General features: G+C 40.0%; 1 protein-coding gene across 2 annotated transcripts; it reads left to right on the top strand.

Annotated features, from left to right (window-relative positions):
- Positions 1-5267: 5267 nt before the first annotated feature.
- tmem38b (transmembrane protein 38B) lies at positions 5268-16680 on the top strand. 2 transcript variants are annotated; one of them, XM_084382679.1, is made up of 6 exons: positions 5268-5722; positions 12827-12983; positions 13302-13486; positions 13636-13723; positions 14981-15098; positions 15800-16680. In XM_084382679.1, exons 1-6 carry the CDS (start codon positions 5599-5601, stop codon positions 16100-16102), a joined length of 975 nt encoding a protein of 324 aa, XP_084238805.1. In that variant the 5' UTR covers positions 5268-5598; the 3' UTR covers positions 16103-16680. The 2 variants fall into 2 exon arrangements, with proteins under 2 accessions (XP_084238805.1, XP_084238806.1); XM_084382680.1 differs by lacking the exon at positions 5268-5722 and adding an exon at positions 8922-9018.
- Positions 16681-16893: the final 213 nt, after the last annotated feature.

Below are 16893 nucleotides of genomic sequence, written 5' to 3'. Positions count from 1 at the left end.
AAGTTAAAATAGCAGAAGCCAATAAAATGTATACAAGGCAATATATTCTTCTTAATGAATAAAAGGACTTAATTGTAATTGTTAACAGTTAATTTGTCAGGGGGAAAGGAGATTGAGATCCCTAAGTGTTTGAAATTGTGAACAACAGGAATACTAAAGGAAGATGTCTACCCACTCAGTTACTGTTTGTTTCATGCCTGCGGATATTAAACCAAACACTGAACACACCACCATAACTGTTGATCATATTTCAGAGCAGTGTGTCACACAAACCACTTGTTTTGCCTCCCTGCTTTCAGCTGGCACAAAATGTCTGCTGAATAAATCAAAGAAAGAAAGAAAGAATCACAACTTTGTCATGAAGGCAATGAGTTGCTCCTCTTCGTCTCCTTGTTTTGGTTTATACATTTATTGAGTAAAGACATCACAGGTCAGAGGAGGTGTGGAGGAGTAGATAATAATTGTATCAGTCTATAAAGGCTGTCAAAATGTTAATGCTGGTTGTGGAAACCAACTGTGTCTGTAATGGTGTATTGTCTGTATCCCTGCAGAGTCAGATGGGATGCTTCCGCGCAGAAACAGCCTCCCTATGCTGCCACCTGACAGTAAGTTAAACTGATCTAGACTAAACTGAGTTTAGGGGAATTCCAATATTTTTAAACCTTGGCCTCATATTTACATGTTTTGGTGTGTAAATGATTCAGACTTAAGAATCAGTCCAGCAGATCACCTTAGCTGGCAGCAGGGACATGACTGAGATCGTAAGCTTTTGGGGCAAGTCCCTTAACAGTTACATCCACTAAAAGTGTTTTCGTTTTTGCCACTGGCAGGTTGAAGTTATGGACATTATGGAAACAATTCCTATGGATAGAGACTTTTTTTTCAAAACCCTAACCCACAGCTCTGGAACAGCAACTGGTGCACAGAATACAACCTCGATGCTGTAATTGTAGTTTGCACTTAAATATCGACAACCGTGCTGTTACAAGGAAGTTTTAAGTTAAAAATGGATGACAGAATCTCTCAAATCCATTTAAAAGATTGATCCAGTTTATTGTATTTCATGTAGGTTAATTCTACACTAAGTGTGTTTTCTTTTTAGTGTTAAGGCCACAATCGGACCAGGTCAGGAAAAAGGCAGGCTCCTCGCCATCCAGCAAACAGAAACCACGAGCACAGGATCCCGACTGTACTATTCAATGAGGGTATTACTGGAACAAAATAACTGAGCACCTGTGACAGTGGAATTTGTAGTTGAAGAAAATATTCACACGTGTTTCAGTAAGTTTGTCACAGAGAAAAAGTCATTCTCTCCCACCCCTACACTACTGGACCAGTACACTCAGCACTCTTGGCTCCCTCCCTGGTGATCAGACCTGAGGTTTTGCCATGCATGAAATGTTGTTCTACAGCTAAAAGTCTTGCATACAAGAGTTTACATAAGAAAAGTGTAAAAGTATTATTAGTAAAAAGTACCTTAAGTTTTAAGTAAGACTAATTGTTGGCCTTTCACATTGTTATATGTGCACATTTTAACAACTTTATATGCTGTTTGATGGGCCTGTAGCTGTCATTGAGGTCACCAAGGTCAAGTCCTTTGTATTTTTTCTGTATTTTAATTTTTTTTATATATAAATACATTTCCTAAAATGTTAAATTAACAAATTGTTAAAAGTATTTGCATGTTTTTAACAGAGATTGTCATTATCTCACCAGCAGAGCTGAATTGCTCAAATAGCTTGTTTTTTATGTGACGAGTTGTGCTCGTACAAGTTTGTCCTGCCATTCACTCACGAGGCTGTATTCCACCTGAACTACATCACACACTCAAAATAAATAACTACCAGTTTACACCACAGGGACAGAAGCAGAAGCAGCGACTGTGTGCAAGATCTGAGCTCACAAACTATTAACTCAAATAAATTTAAGTCATGACATGTCCAAACTTTTTTTTTCGCGCACAGTCAATTAAGGTTTCTGCTCTGACTTTAGGAAACAGTAGGAATTGCATGATAACAAAAATTACTCCCGCAGATTTGAATGAAACCATCAGCCTATCTTGCAGTCAGGCTGTCTGCTATTGTACCTTATAGTTTGAGATGTCATTTTGTTAATAACACACAATTACATAACAAAAAAACTAGGCAGGCTCTGAATCTTCATCCTAAAACATCCCGTGGTCACTTTTCTATCAAATATCTTGGCATTATCATCTGGAATGAAAATGTTCATGTAATGGATTCTTCTGTGTTGTTGTCTTTATACAAAACAGGACTGAAACAAGCTTTGTAATATAACGCTAATGATCACTCTGATTAACTGACGTTGCACACGTTTCCCTCGTGTTTTGTATTCATTGACAGTATGTGAAACAAAAAAATTATAAACCATTCATTGTAATGAAGAATCAAAGCAAGGCAATAAACATGTTTGCGTATTTGTATATGCTTATTTGTGTTTTTGTAACTCTTGAAAAATATAGAGATTTATATATATACTATGTCTTCAAAAAAATGTTTGGTCAAAAGAGTGTAAACAAGCATTTTTCACTGGTCCACACCTCAATCAAGCCCAGAGTTTGATGATTAAGTTCGTATGAACTTTATCAACAGATGACTATTTATGTTTCTGTCAGTCTCCTGTATGCAGACCAACCGATCCCTCAGTGACTTAACTTTTTTACATGAAACATGATGTCACTGAGTAGTAGAGTATTCCTAATGGATGAGTATGTTTCAGTAGGATAGAAGATGTTGTGCAATGAAGTCTTCATGAAGGCATCCCATTTAATCTGTAATGGTTAATTCATTTATTCCACACATGTAACCAGTTGTGTGAGGTCAAACTGAACAACTTAATGCTTTATTTAGGTGTGTTTTTCAGTAATTTAGTCAAGCTTCGTGTAAGCTCAAAGACTCATTGTTGGATGTCTCATTGTTTTATCAGCGGGAGGCAGAGCTTCTATTAGATCTGATTCAGTTGCAATTGAGGCAAAAAGGTTAAAGGTAAAACAGATGGTGCATATTTTGAGTCCACAGCTAAGCCCAAAGCTATACAGTTCACACTGTGCTTATACTAGTCCTTGTTCTAGAATAACGTGTGACTACTCTGTTTACTTGAGCCCAATTTCACAGTGGCACCTTTTAGCCCTGTGTTTAATCGATCATCAGGGGATAACCCGACAAACTCAGGCCTGACCCTGATCTGGAGTAGGGCCAGCCAGCCCTAGGCTAAAGTCGGGGGGCTTTTCACACTGCATGTAACTCCTGGCTAAGAAAGCATTCACACCGGCATATTCCAAAGTGGGCTAACTCCGACTTTAGCTGGGGTTATTCTCAGAAAATCAATGTCACACATGTAACCCAGAGTTAGTAGAAGTGCAGTGTGAATCGTGTAGCCCTGGGCCTAGGTTAACTCCAGGTTAAATATCTGTGTGTGAAAAGGGGCTTAGTTAACCCAGGGTCAACTGTTAGCCCTGGGCTAATAATATGCAGCGTACATAACCCTTTTGGATTGTGCCAGGAATGTGCAAGTGTGAACTATGTGATGGACGTAAGAATAATTTAAGCCCCGGGCTACATGCAGTGTGAAAAGCCTTTAAGAGTCAGAGACAAAGAAAAAAACTAATGAAAAGCCACCACCAGGTGTCATGCTCGTCCTGGCCAGAAGAAAGCTGTACAAGAGACATGACACAGTTCACACATACGTCATACTTTAACAAAGTCTTCAGATCATAATCCCAGTATACAGTACAAGAACATTAAGTCCAGGTTTCAAGTGATCCATCTATTATTTCTGATTCCGTTTTTAATGCACAAAAACTATTGTTTCATGTCAAATTACGTACTGTGCAACCAACCTTGCAACTTCTGTCAATCCATCATATTTGTGTTGGACTTTTTATATGATTTGAACTTGATTTTTAAAGTTATTATGAAACTAGTGATGATTATACCGACCAGAGAAATCCACAGGAGTTCATAAAGGATAAACCAGCCACACCCACCTATTTTGAATGTGTTTAAAATGTGCTTTCAGGTGTTATTGCATAAACATGAATAGTACTCTGGTTGAGGCCTGTTATATGATTCTTAATTGGGGAAGGACAAAGAGGAAATAGGAGATTAAAGGATTTGGAATTGGGATTATTATTGATTTTGTTTACTGTCAATCAAGTTTGATTTAATCACCCTCCCTTTAGTGATTTATGGGATGAACATACTTGTCACAAGGCTCTGATTTAGTGTATTGTTCTCAGTTGCCTTGTGTCTTGTCTGTTTGATTGATTGGCTTCCATAGAGTTAATATAATGATTATAAGATGAAACAGATACCTTGTTTTCCTCTGTGTATATTTAAATTGCATCAAAAACGAGCTCCGATCTCTCCTTAGAGCCATATCATCATGAAGGACAGACCAAACATTAATACAAGAGAAAAATACTATGTCATAAATGTATACAGTAAACAACAACAACAAAAACTGAGAGATTACCTCATTTTTGAGTGCAGTTTGGATAGGTGGCAATAGCTTGTGTCCACCCTCAAAATGAAAGCACAAATGATATTAATGACATAATATAGACCTAATAAAAGAGCAACAATATAATAACATGGTATTTACACATTAATATAATATTATACTATATAATAATAGAATATCAATTCTATCCTATATTATTGATGTAAAATATCACAATACGTGTCAGTTCTACCTGTGTGCTCCACCTATTAAAGTGGGCTACTTATGCAAAACAGATCCTCAGCCTACTGGGTGTATTTATATTTTATTTATGTATAATTATGACATTCTAAGACTATTTTTCCTCAATATATGACTTTTTACTCAGAATATTATGACTATTTCTTGATATATTACAATTATTTATAATTTATATCTCAATATATTCAGAGTTATTTATCTGAATGTGAAGACATTTTTCTTGATATAGCTATTAAGACTTCTTTCCTTAAATATTATGACTTTTTTCTGATTATATTCTGATTTATTTTCCTCTGAATATTATATCTTTTTTTTTCTGAAAATTAAAACTGTATCATTCCTGTATACTTTAACTGTTTTTAATTCTTCAAATCTCCCTCTTTGCCCTCCAATCTTACATGATATGTGTGTGTTCAGGGTTTTGTTTACATTTTCCAAATCCTGTAAGCATCACCTCAGAAAGGCCACACTCCGACACGTGATTGGCTCGCCGCGCTCCCGCTCCTCCAATCAGGAAGCCGCTCTGGCTCCGCCTGCCACATCACTAGCATGGCGGAACACGGAGCAGGAATTCCGCCTATGCGTTAATGACAGCGTCGCTGATGGGGCAACACCGACCATGACCATCCTCTGGCAATACAGATCTGCCCCCTGAAGTCAACTAACCAGCTGTGGGCAACTTGGCGCCAGTTACTCCGCGGACACACAGCTGCTGGGCCACCGGCTGGTGTCAGACCCGACAGGCGGCAGATGAAGCCGAGCTGTGCGCCTTGATGCTCTGAGTTGGACCGGTGCCTTTTTTCCCCTCACTTTGAACTCCTCGCCGGGGTTAACCAGGCGAGCTTACTCTCGCTGAAGAGTTTCAGAGATAGTATCATGGATTTGCTCGAGGTGCTGCATTTGGACGAGCTGTCCCACGGGCTGGCAAACTTGTCCATGTTTCCATACTTTGACATGGCGCATTATATCGTGTCCGTCATGGCTCTGAGGGAGCAGCCAGGTGAGTGGCTCCAAGTTCAAAGTGTCCTCGACGGTGCACAGCTTTCACCAAGCTGTGTACAGCCGTGCTGCTTTGTTTTGCAAAAAAAAAAACTGACCTGGTGAAACTTCCAACTTATATAATAAGCCTACATAGCTTTATGTATATCCTGGTATTATATACAGCTCTCCACTGGAATGGCACGCAGCCACAAGGGACGTTTTGTTGAGGGGGCACCGTGTAGAAAAATAAAACTCAGGATTTTAATATTTACAATGTTAATGAGGTCAATATACAAGCTCAGAAGTATTTATTTGTTTCCCATAAGTAAATAAACAAGCTGTTCTCAGAGGAAATTGTCTGAAGCTAGAAATGTGGCGGGGTCCGCCAAATATAAACAGTATGAAATCGTGTTGTCCTTTAAGGTCAGTTTGTTTATTCAGTCATGAAACAAAGAGTTTATTTAGTATCAGGCTTAAAGTCAATGGAGATCTTTAACTTCTGATTAAAATTTCTTGTGCAAGGATGTTGCACAACGTTTACCAAACCAGTCTTGACTTGTGCCGATTATCACAATATCGAATATCGAACATCTGTGTGATTTTTCTTCTCACCTGGCTGGCCCTCTAGAGTTCAGAGGGAAGGGAACCAGTGAAGGACTAGCAGCACTTAATATATTATATTAATACACTTACTATAGATCGTTAGTTAAAGTCAAAGTTAAAAGTTCAGTCGGCATTTGCAAAGGAATAAGTGTTATTGGAATATCCCATTTGGCCTTGTTTATGAGTTCATGTGGTTGCCTTTTTTACCAGTAATGAGAAGTTAATAGTAGCCTAATTGTTGTTTTTGTCCACTTCTCTTTACAGTTATGGCTACACACTCTCTCCACCTCCCTACACTAATATTTTAAGGGTAATTAATGTTCCATTAAAGAGACAGAACACACAGTAAACAAAGTTAAAGATAGATTTCATTTTGATTTCTATAGATACTGCGATAATATCGTAATCGTGAATGTGTTTGGCCTCTGATATCATGACAGAACTAGTTCAAACTAACAAAATCAGTCACTATAGCTTCGTCTTGCACATGTGAAGAGATTTGTCCAGCTTTGCTTGAGTGAAAAGTAGTAAATGTACTCCATTACAAGAAAACTGCTTTGACTTCAAGTAAAAGTAAAGAAGTATCAGCAACAAAATGCACCATATTATTATAACTAATGCATCAAAATGGTTGTAGTGAAGCTACTTCTAACTACTTTATATACTGTTAGGTGGTTTAATCTATGGAAATTGCTCATAGTCTAACAACCGTTGTTTGTAAAATCCTAATCTGCAAAGTAACTGGAACACAGTGTTTACCTCTGAAACAAAGAGACTCTTGAAGTCAGTTGAATTGATTGATTGCTTGATTAAATTAACTCTGTTACAGTGCTGTCCACTCTTTTTTTAGATGGGATTTTGTGGAAAAACACTGTCAAACACAGTCATCTCATCACTTAAACTCTTACTCAAGTTTGCCCTCTTTGTGTGACTGGCAAACACACACTGTAACACACATATGAAGCACAAACCGGCTCACCGAGTTACAGCCGATTGTATCAGCTTAGACCAAAGGCAGGCACCGAGCCAACTATGTTATGTCACTGAGATGGTGTCTACAGAGACAGGTGGACTTTAACTGCACAGAGACATGACTCTCCACGCACACACACATACAAGAGCACACACACAGTCCATTGTAGTCCCGCTGCTTTAACTACAGTCTATTTTTGAACTTGCCTCGCAAAGCATCTGACCTTTTAACCCTTCATCCTCTGCTCCCATCCATCTTCCTGGAGCTGAAAGACAGAGACACAGAATATGCCCAAACTATATGCCAGAGTTCAGTAAACACAACACGAAATCCTTATTTTTTCCCTTTAATTTTGCCTGTAAAACCAGACAGAAAGTTAAAACACTCAGGGGGCGCTAGCTGCACCTCTTCTTCCCCAAGAAGGAAAGGCATGCCAACCCTCCCTTTCTTCTTCTCTGTCCTGTGTCAGATCTTCCTTTCCTGCTCCGTCGTGCAGTCCAGTCTGAGAGTTTAGTGTCATTAGGAAAGTGTCATTTTCAAGACAACAAAATCATTATTCCAAAGCTTCAAACAGGAAAACATAAAGCTCATTTGATTAGGCATTAAACACAAAAGCAAGTTCATTTCACTGTCACTACAGTTTTCTTGTAAGCAGATAGTTTAGTTCACACAGCAGGGCAGGGAAAAGGCCGAGGAGCAGTGGTTACATGTCAATCACTGGTTCAAGCCCAAAATAACCAGGGATAAGCCACTTTTGACATATTGAGTGCTGTCCAACAGAGAGAAGGACAGAGGGGAAGAAAAAGCTTTAAGAACAACTATGAAAGTAAAATATTGGACAAAGGAAAGTAAGACGTTGGCTAATGAGAGGTTAAAGGTGCAACGTGTAAGAAATGTATTTGAAAACATTCAAAAATGAACTAATATTATCAACAGAGTCTGAAGAAATAACAGTGTTAACGATGTGAAGTTAGCATGCTAACCAGCTAGCCACGCTGCTCCGAAGCTCAAACACTTCCCTGGTTCTCCGAGCTCCCAGTCTGACCGCTAGATGCACGGCTAATCGAGCTAATCAGCAAACAGCAGCTGCAGTTAGCAGCATCTAACAGTGACTCCAGTGATATTACGGCCAACTTTTTGAGTATAAATTCGACAGGTGGCCAATTCTTACATACTGCACCTTTAAGCCAGGACAAAGTGTCAGAGAGAGTCAATGAACTTGAAGGGTAAGGGAGAGTTAGAGATTGTAGATTAAGAGAACAGAGTCCAGGAGTAAAGAAAAGCCTGGGAGTCAGTCCAAAGAGCGAGGAGGGAGGTCCTACTTGTCACATTATCCCCTTCCTGTGTGTTCCACCAGTAAATATACAAATCTAAGGTCATTTACAAGTGGCCTTTGCTCTCGTTTTAAAATGACTCCACGGGCAAACTGATCTCACATTGCAACAACTATGTCAGCAGGCTCTAAAGGGGGAGAGATTTCCAAAAAAGGAGTTGTCTTTAGTTTTGTTTTTATTCCTGGGAGAAACTGAGGAGACAAGAGACGAGCCATGACATGAACCCGCGCACTACCTTCCCACCGGAGGTAGATACAGAGGGGAAGAGAAAAAAAAGAGGAACTGAAAGTACAATGGAGTCCATATGACAGCTGTGGTGTACTCTGCTTGTATTGCCTCAAATTTGACTTGTAAATGTGTCTCCTTCGAATGCAAACCAGGAGACAGGTTCCTGAGTTGGTGAAGGTGTGTTTGTAGCTCCAGCATGTCAGAGCAGTCCAGGCAGTGTGTCATGTTTCAGAGTGTGAATTTGTTGTACATATGGTATATATGCAGATTTAAATCATGCTTTGAAAAAAGTATAAAGCGAAAGGTAACGCCTCTTCAGTCAAACGCTGTTTCAAAGTTGGTGCCGGGCCGTCAGGCCTGTCAGACTGCGGCAGTTTGTTTTGCTCTGAAGCTAAAAGTGATGACATAGCAGTGTTGTTTACTCCTTAAGCAATGTGCTGCACTTGAACTGTGCCACAACTGCCGTTAGACCAAAAGCACCAACACTGAGCATTTATGTCAGGACTCCTGTAGACTGAGGCTCTCACAGGAGGAAACCGCTCTATCTTCACTGACAATCGGTGCATTTTTGTTTTTTCAGACTTCCTCCTCTTCTAACTGCGCCAACTAGTATTGAAACACAAACCCTGATTGCACCAGACTTCATGTGCACACAAAAGGTTGTGTCACTCACTGCCTTCAAATTCATGTGGACACAGAACAAAACAGAAACACACATAACGAGACGTTTAGTAGTAAGTTGTCCTCAACTGGCGTTATCTTCTGGTCCGTGTGTGCGTTTGAGGATCCCCGCCTGGTAATCTCACATAGGCAGACCTACCTACACGACGTGCCATCGGTAAATGATAGCAAAACTCAGTAAAGACTCACAATGAGCTCTAATACGTGCACATTGACGAGGTTAAAAACATAAATAAAATGTTCTTTTTCTTCCGGGTGGATGGGGAATATAATAAATTGATTATTCTTCAGGGGTGCTGAGATTAAATATACAGTAGGTGTACATGAGCACCCCTAAAAGAGCCTTAAATAGCCTATGATGGGTCACTGTTTTCACTTGCAAAAGTCAAATCACACACAAAATAAGTTACTACCGTTTGTTACAGTTAGCTCTGATATATAGCAGAGGTTTTTTTAAACACCCAGGCAGATGTGAGACAAACAGGGTTTGCTTGTGGTTTGTCTTTTTGCACGTTTCACAAGTTGCAGTGTGTTGAGCTCTCCAGGCCACCATCAGCGGGTGCATGTACAGTAGGTGCTCTACAACAACAGGAAGTGAGTTATTTCAGTTTGTCCTGCTGACAGTCAGAAGTCAGAGCAGCAGTGGCTGTGACACAAAGCTTATTGAAGCTATTAAGGTACTTTGAAACTCTTAGTGCCTGATTCCAGCACTTGGCATCAAACTTCTTACTTCTGATACGTAACTCTGAACACAGAGACATGATACACAACATTTACGAGTCAGTGTGTCTTACACTTTTCAAAGATATCTTTGTCTCTGACAGTGAAATCATAGAAATAAAGACGTTCTTTGTAACACCAGAACTTGCCTGAGGATCATCACGCTTTTAAGTTTTCTTCAGCAGCAAAGTAATTCAGTGATAGTTGTCTGTACATCCATGAGTACACTGCAAACAGGATTTTGTATTCTGTATATATATACAGATATTTTGCCCTGTATTGAAAACCAGTGGACATTTAGTCCATCTCTCTGCCCATCCACCAGTCTGCTTTGCTATATTTAACTCAAAAATGGTAAAAATGGGTCAATATAACTGTAACATCTCATAACTGGGATACTCATGCTTTTAAACACACTGAACAGCTCAATTTTCAGCAATTCTTGTAATAGATAATACATAATAAGTTTGTTCTTTTTCTTTTAATGGGTGGTAAATTCAGTTGCTTCTCTGTCATTTCTTTATTCTTGTAGAAGTTAAAGCAAAGTGATAAAAATGAGCCACATGGGCTGAATCCATGGGGAGTCTGCAGAGGAGGCAGATAGAGCCATAAATCCTCCCGGTGTACCGATCTCTCTCCAGGAGTCTATAATCTGTCTGTAATCCTCAGATTACCAGTATGGTCCTGAGTGCAGCCGTAGTGACTCGGGGCAGGTGGCTCAGGCGTTACCTGTCGAGGTTAAGTGAAACACGTATATCAGGGTGTAGGTTGGCAGCGTTAACTTCGGTAGCCAGAGCGGTCAGTCTCAGATAGTGTTAGGATATGTGAGATCTCTCTGTGTTTATTTTGTCAACATAACACTTGAGCTAGATAATCTTTCAGAATGGAGATTTACAGTAAGAGAACGTCACATATAACATTTTAAAACAGAGCAGTTCACATGCGTTTTGAGTTGCCTGTAACTCGTGTGGTGAGTAAATGGTTTCAGTGGAAAAAGGGAATCATGCGTTCTTTTTAAACAGGGTGGAAACACACAGGGAGCATTGAGCCGCTGATGGTTATCAACAGTCAACTGATATCGTTTGTGACTGTAAATGTCGTGCCTCTCCTCTGCACTTTGAACTTTAGGCCCAGACGCAAATAATGTAACAGTGCTTGACGAACCTCTCCCTCTTTGTTCTCTGTATTTGTAACTCTAACAAGTTAATAATTATACTGTACCAGGGGTTGGGAGAGGCATGCATCAGCTAGGGAAAAGGCTAAAGTGTCAAACTCCACTGTCTTTTTATAGCCTGATATAGGCGACTATAGAGCCGGGACCCCTTTTCTATCATCGGATATTTCATATTATAGTCAAGGCAGTACACAACAACTTAATAAACTAAGCAATAACCAAAACAATGAGCATGATGACTTTTACTGTCCTATAAAAAAGGACCCAAAAGCAGACGCAAGGCAGGCAAATGGTAGAACAAAAACTGAACTTTAATGACAAGCTGATCAAAAAACAAGAAAGGAAGAACCAAGGAAATACAAAACATTCAAAAACTAAACCAAGTACAACCAAATAAAGCACAGGGAACTCAGGCAGAAATGCAAATGAAACACGAGGAACAAACACAGAGCAAACTCCAGGAACAAACGAGACAAACTGACAAATAGTGAAGGGAACGTCAAGGACTTAAATACACAAGGGAGGGGAGACTAGTAAGAGACAGGTGAAACTAATGGGGCAATCGAAAAAGGAAGTAAAATATGACACGCATGGAAGAATCTACCAAAATAAAACAGGAAATCACTTTATCAAAAACCCAAACCATGACAATAACTGTGGGAAGTTTGTGTAAAACAAGAGTTGTGATGAATCTTGAACATTATTTCCTGCGAATACTGAATCAGAAATGAGTTTTCCTGATATTGTTAATAACTTTTTAAACAATTCTCTGTATTATCTACTTTTTCTTTGAATTTTTAACAATCATACACACTAAATAAACTTTGGCGACTGGACTAGAGCTTCAGAGATTAATTGAAGCTGAAAAGCAAATTAGTTTCCAACTATTTTGGTAATCATTTGGTCGTGTAAGTCACTTTTCGAGCTAAAATGTCAAACATTTGCAGGTTCCAGCTTCTTAAATGTTGGGATTTGCTGTTTTTCTTTGCCATTTATTTTTGTAAATGACGAGCCTTTGCGATTCGGACGGTTTGTGGATAAAAGAAGCAATCTGAAGTCATTACGTTCGGCTCTGGGAAATTATAATGAGCATGTTTTCACAATAATGAAAATAATTGTTAGTTGCAGCCTTTGTCTGGACTCCCAGGTTGGGAACCAGTGGTGCAGACTTTACAAATGTCCTTTTAGTCTAGACAAATGTTACTCATATCCACAAAGCCTGTCTTTAAGGAGGGATTTATGTAATGACAGTAATCATCCCTTATTTTGATGCTTATTATGGTAAGCACTCAATAATAACAGTGATTTCAGGGTGTTCCAAGGCTTTAACAGACCATGTGGGAATGCTAATACCTTATGTATGTAATAAAGAGGACTCAAGCTCATAAATACACTTCTCTCCTTGTGCAGGCGCTCTCGAGGTGTCCAGAGTCAGCCCCTTGGCCTGCTGGTTCAGCTCCATGCTCTTCTGTTTCGGCGGCGCTGTGCTGTCTGGGATCATGCTGGCCGAGCCACCTGTCGCACCTTTATCCAACGGCACCAGCGTCCTGCTCGCTTCCATCATCTGGTAAATATTGGGGGGTCTGAAGAATATAATGTGTAGGTGGAGAAGAGAGTGAGAGAGGAAGTGAAGCACACAAAGGTCCCTTATACAGAATAATGAGGTTGTCTTGTGAGTATCCATGCTCGATTACCTCTAAAGGAAGCATGAAATGTGGAAGGCTTTAAATGAAACAGAGAGGTGATTGTAAAGTTCTCAAGGTCTCAATATGCAGCCTTTGGTACCCTCTGCTGGTGGCACATATAATTACACGCCTCTCACAAAAACATCCACAGCGCCCTCTGCTGGTGAAGTGAAGTTACTTGAGCCTGTACGTCTCTACAGGTACCTGGTGTTTTACTGCCCCACGGACCTGGTGTACTGCTGCGCCGCCCTGCTGCCTCTCAGACTGGTGCTGTCAGGAATGAAGGAGGTGACCAGGACGTGGAAGGTGCTCGGAGGGGTCACCCAGGCCCACGGCAAATACAAGGACAGTCTGCTGGTGATGATAGCCATCGGGTGGGCTAAAGGTCAGGAGCTGGTGGTGCATGCTGAGGGAGGTTTATGATAACATAGTCTTATAAGAGCTTATACAATTATTCTGTGTTTTAATTAAAATCAAACAAGTGCTCCATATGAATCCGTATCAACCATATGTCTCTTTTTTTACCCCCACCAGGTGCTGGAGGTGGTCTGATAAGTAATTTTGAGCAGCTTGTTCGGGGCGTATGGAAACCTGAGACTAATGAGCTCCTCAAAATGTCTTAGTAAGTCTTCTACATCAGTGATTTTTGTCTATATTTGTGCAACATTTTTGATACACTAGAGTGTATTGTTAGGCATTGAATGTAATGTGAAATTGAAAGGAATAGTTTTGGGAAATACGCTTATTTGCATGACTACAAGTTGCAGCGTTACGGTTGGTTATGTGCCGGACTATTTCTCTGTCGGCCTTGAGAAACCAGGCACTGCCATCAGGGAGGAGATCCTTTTTCACATCAAGGACCCCTAAACTGACACAAATTAGACCACTGATCACAATTTGGTAATTGAAGGTTTTGTCCTAGGGATCCTCATCTGTTGAGAATATGACTTCATAGATGTTTTATTACAGAGAGTATGAGAAACTAATGACCAAAATAGTCATTATGTCATTTGGATGGAATAAAAATGAAGATAAATTACTCACATTTTTGCTGGGGACCACCTGGTACCCCCTCAAGGACCATCGGTTTGGAGTACCATGTTTTTTGAATAGATTTATAAACTCTTGTATTCCTACTTCAATAAATATTTTAATTGGGGGAGATGGAAACAAGGTTGGAATCGCAATAAAAACCAGCAGAGTTTTTTTTTTACTTTAGTTTTTGGTTTATTGGTGACTATTTTCCAGTTGTAGCACTATTCCCTTGTTGTAGCTCCTACTGAAAGTTTATTCTGTACGACAGGTTGCTCGCTATTTACTATCACTGTATGTTTTTTCTCAGTCTCTTCTTCTTTTATTTTTACCGTATGTTTTCATTACTTTCTTCTTAGTTGTTTCTTGTGCCCTATAGCTGTCTCACCCTGTTTTTGACAAAGTCTTTTTTGTGTGTGTAATGTTTTTTTATTTTTTTGGATGGATGCAGCATGGAGAGAAGCCCAAACCACATTTTCCTGTCAAGACAATAAAGTGTATCTTCACAGTCACTCCCTGGAGTCTCCACTGGTTGCTCACAAGAAATTTGGCATTTATAGCATTTAACCCTCCAGAACGAACCATAGCTTGTCGTTTTTTCCCCACAAAAAATGTCCATGCCTTCAACAAACTAGAGACCAATCTTGCGATGGGTTCACACCAGCCACCGTGCCCAGCAACATGCTCAGTGTCATTGTTACATTATTATATAAATACTCAGTACTCATGGGTCGAACGACACCAATCTTTGAACTCGGCCTTTGGTCACTGTATCTTACATGGTTGTGACGCAAAAGTTAAAAAAAATGTCATCACATTATCTCATAACTGCTCTTTTTTTGTTCAGCCCCACCAAGATCACCCTGATAGGAGCGGTGCTGTTTGCTCTGCAGCAGACCCACTACCTGCCCGTCCAGAAGCACCACCTGATGCTCATCTACACCATCTTTACCGTCGTCAACAAGGTCAGTGTGCTCTATCCTACCTGACACTGTGACCTTGAGAATATATAACCAAGGTATTAGTGATTCTGAAACAAACCAGAAGTCATGTTTTGGTTCATTAAATTGCTCACCTATGATCAAGAAACCTGATTAATAGCATTCTTTGCTTATCAGTTGGATCTTAACTGAGGTATAACAAATGTTTTGGCCATAGTTCCCTCCAAATCCGAGGTGTCCTGTCTTCTAAATGACCTTTCTCCCTCTGCTTTTTTGAAGTTTTAGCTGATGTGACTCACATTAGCTCGGTATTACCCGCAGGGCTGGGGCTTTTGCATCATTTTCATCAGCTTGCATCACCCTCTCTTCTCTTCTCTGGGAAACTTGTGCTCTTGACTGAGACACAGATAAATCTACCATGTCTTCTTTCAACTCTCATTCTGTTAGCTCGCTCTGACTCTGATCTGTCAAATTAACGCTCAGCCATTTCGTCAGATTTAAGAGTTGTGTTCAAACCTGCTGTTTATTATTTTTTCCTTCCTGATGATGCAGATGTTGTATTCTCGTCTCCTAATGAGAAGCAGATACTAAAATATTACCCAATTACTTTGTGTGTTTATTGTAGCTGCTTTAAGGATCACTGCTACTGTGATTTAACATACATTCCCAGTTTGGAAATGATAAGACTGTATTTTTAACGGACACATTTATCTTCTCTTCTTCAGTCGAGGATGATGCTAACGGGCTCCTCGGCCTCACCATTCGCTGCCTTCGAGTCGGCCATCTACAAGACCCTCTTCAGCGGCTCCTCCCCTTATGCCGTCCTCACCGACGAGGTGACGAAAGCGTGCATCGACAACGGCACAAGCAAAACGACGACCTCCACCGCCGCAACCAAAGGGTCCAGTGAGAACGGAGTATCAGGGAAGCACACCCCGGTTTCTCCTGACAAGGGACGGAGCGGATCGCTCAAAGCCAAAGAAGAGTCAGAGAACATGGAGACGACAAGCTGCAAGAAGACCGACTAGTCTGGCCCATAGCGCCTTTTCACCTCTGAGCAGGGTTGTGGAGTCATTTCTGATTCAGATTTGTCATGTCAGGACTTAAACTGCTGAAAATAGAATTGCAAGAAGAGCCGACTCCAACCGACCCTGCACCTTATAGTGGGATAATCACCCCTTCCTTAAAGTACTGTTATATTTATGCTGTCAGACGTGGCCATCAAACTATCCTCGGGCTGATAGCACACTTGCAGTACAACGTGTAGCTTAAATTTTAATATATATTTATAATGGGTACAAACTGTTAATTTTATCTCGGGGTTTTGGGAACAGCGCTGAATGTCTGTATCTTTTTCGCTCTGTATATATTCTGCTTCATGTAAATACTATATTTCCTATTCTGAAACGTTAGAATAATTTTTTAAAAGAGAGATTATATTCTAAAACATCAGATATTTTTCTTATTTATACTTATATAATATAATAATTGCACTCGTGAATGTATGACAATTCAAAATGAAAGACACCTTTTTATTGTGTTGTTCAGTTGACAGTGCTTTGAATTGCAGTTGAAAGCATGAGATTAAACAGGTTTAATTGCACGACAACAATGTGTTTTTGTGCATTTCTAGTCTCTTGCTCTATCAGACACATTTGTACACTCCCATCTGACTCATTTCAAAAGTCCCATATCGTAGAAAAAGTGAGATTTCCGTGTCGGTTCCGGCCTGAGCTCCGGTGATAGCTGAGGCATTATGTTTTTGGGTTGTCCGGTCGTACATCCCGTTCCTGTGAACGTGATGTCTCAAGAATGAAAA

Source organism: Pagrus pagrus (genome assembly GCF_965226575.1).
Source record: "Pagrus pagrus genome assembly, chromosome: 19".
Taxonomy (NCBI): domain Eukaryota; kingdom Metazoa; phylum Chordata; class Actinopteri; order Spariformes; family Sparidae; genus Pagrus; species Pagrus pagrus.
This window is presented reverse-complemented; position numbering and strand designations above follow the sequence as displayed.

Excerpts from the sequence above, each read along its gene's own strand:
- tmem38b (XM_084382679.1), top strand. The coding sequence starts at position 5,599 with ATGGATTTGCTCGAGGTGCTGCATTTGGACGAGCTGTCCCACGGGCTG. Across the intron at positions 13,487-13,635 it reads AGCCATCGGGTGGGCTAAAG|GTGCTGGAGGTGGTCTGATA; the intron begins GTCAGGAGCTGG and ends TACCCCCACCAG. Across the intron at positions 15,099-15,799 it reads TCTTTACCGTCGTCAACAAG|TCGAGGATGATGCTAACGGG; the intron begins GTCAGTGTGCTC and ends TCTCTTCTTCAG.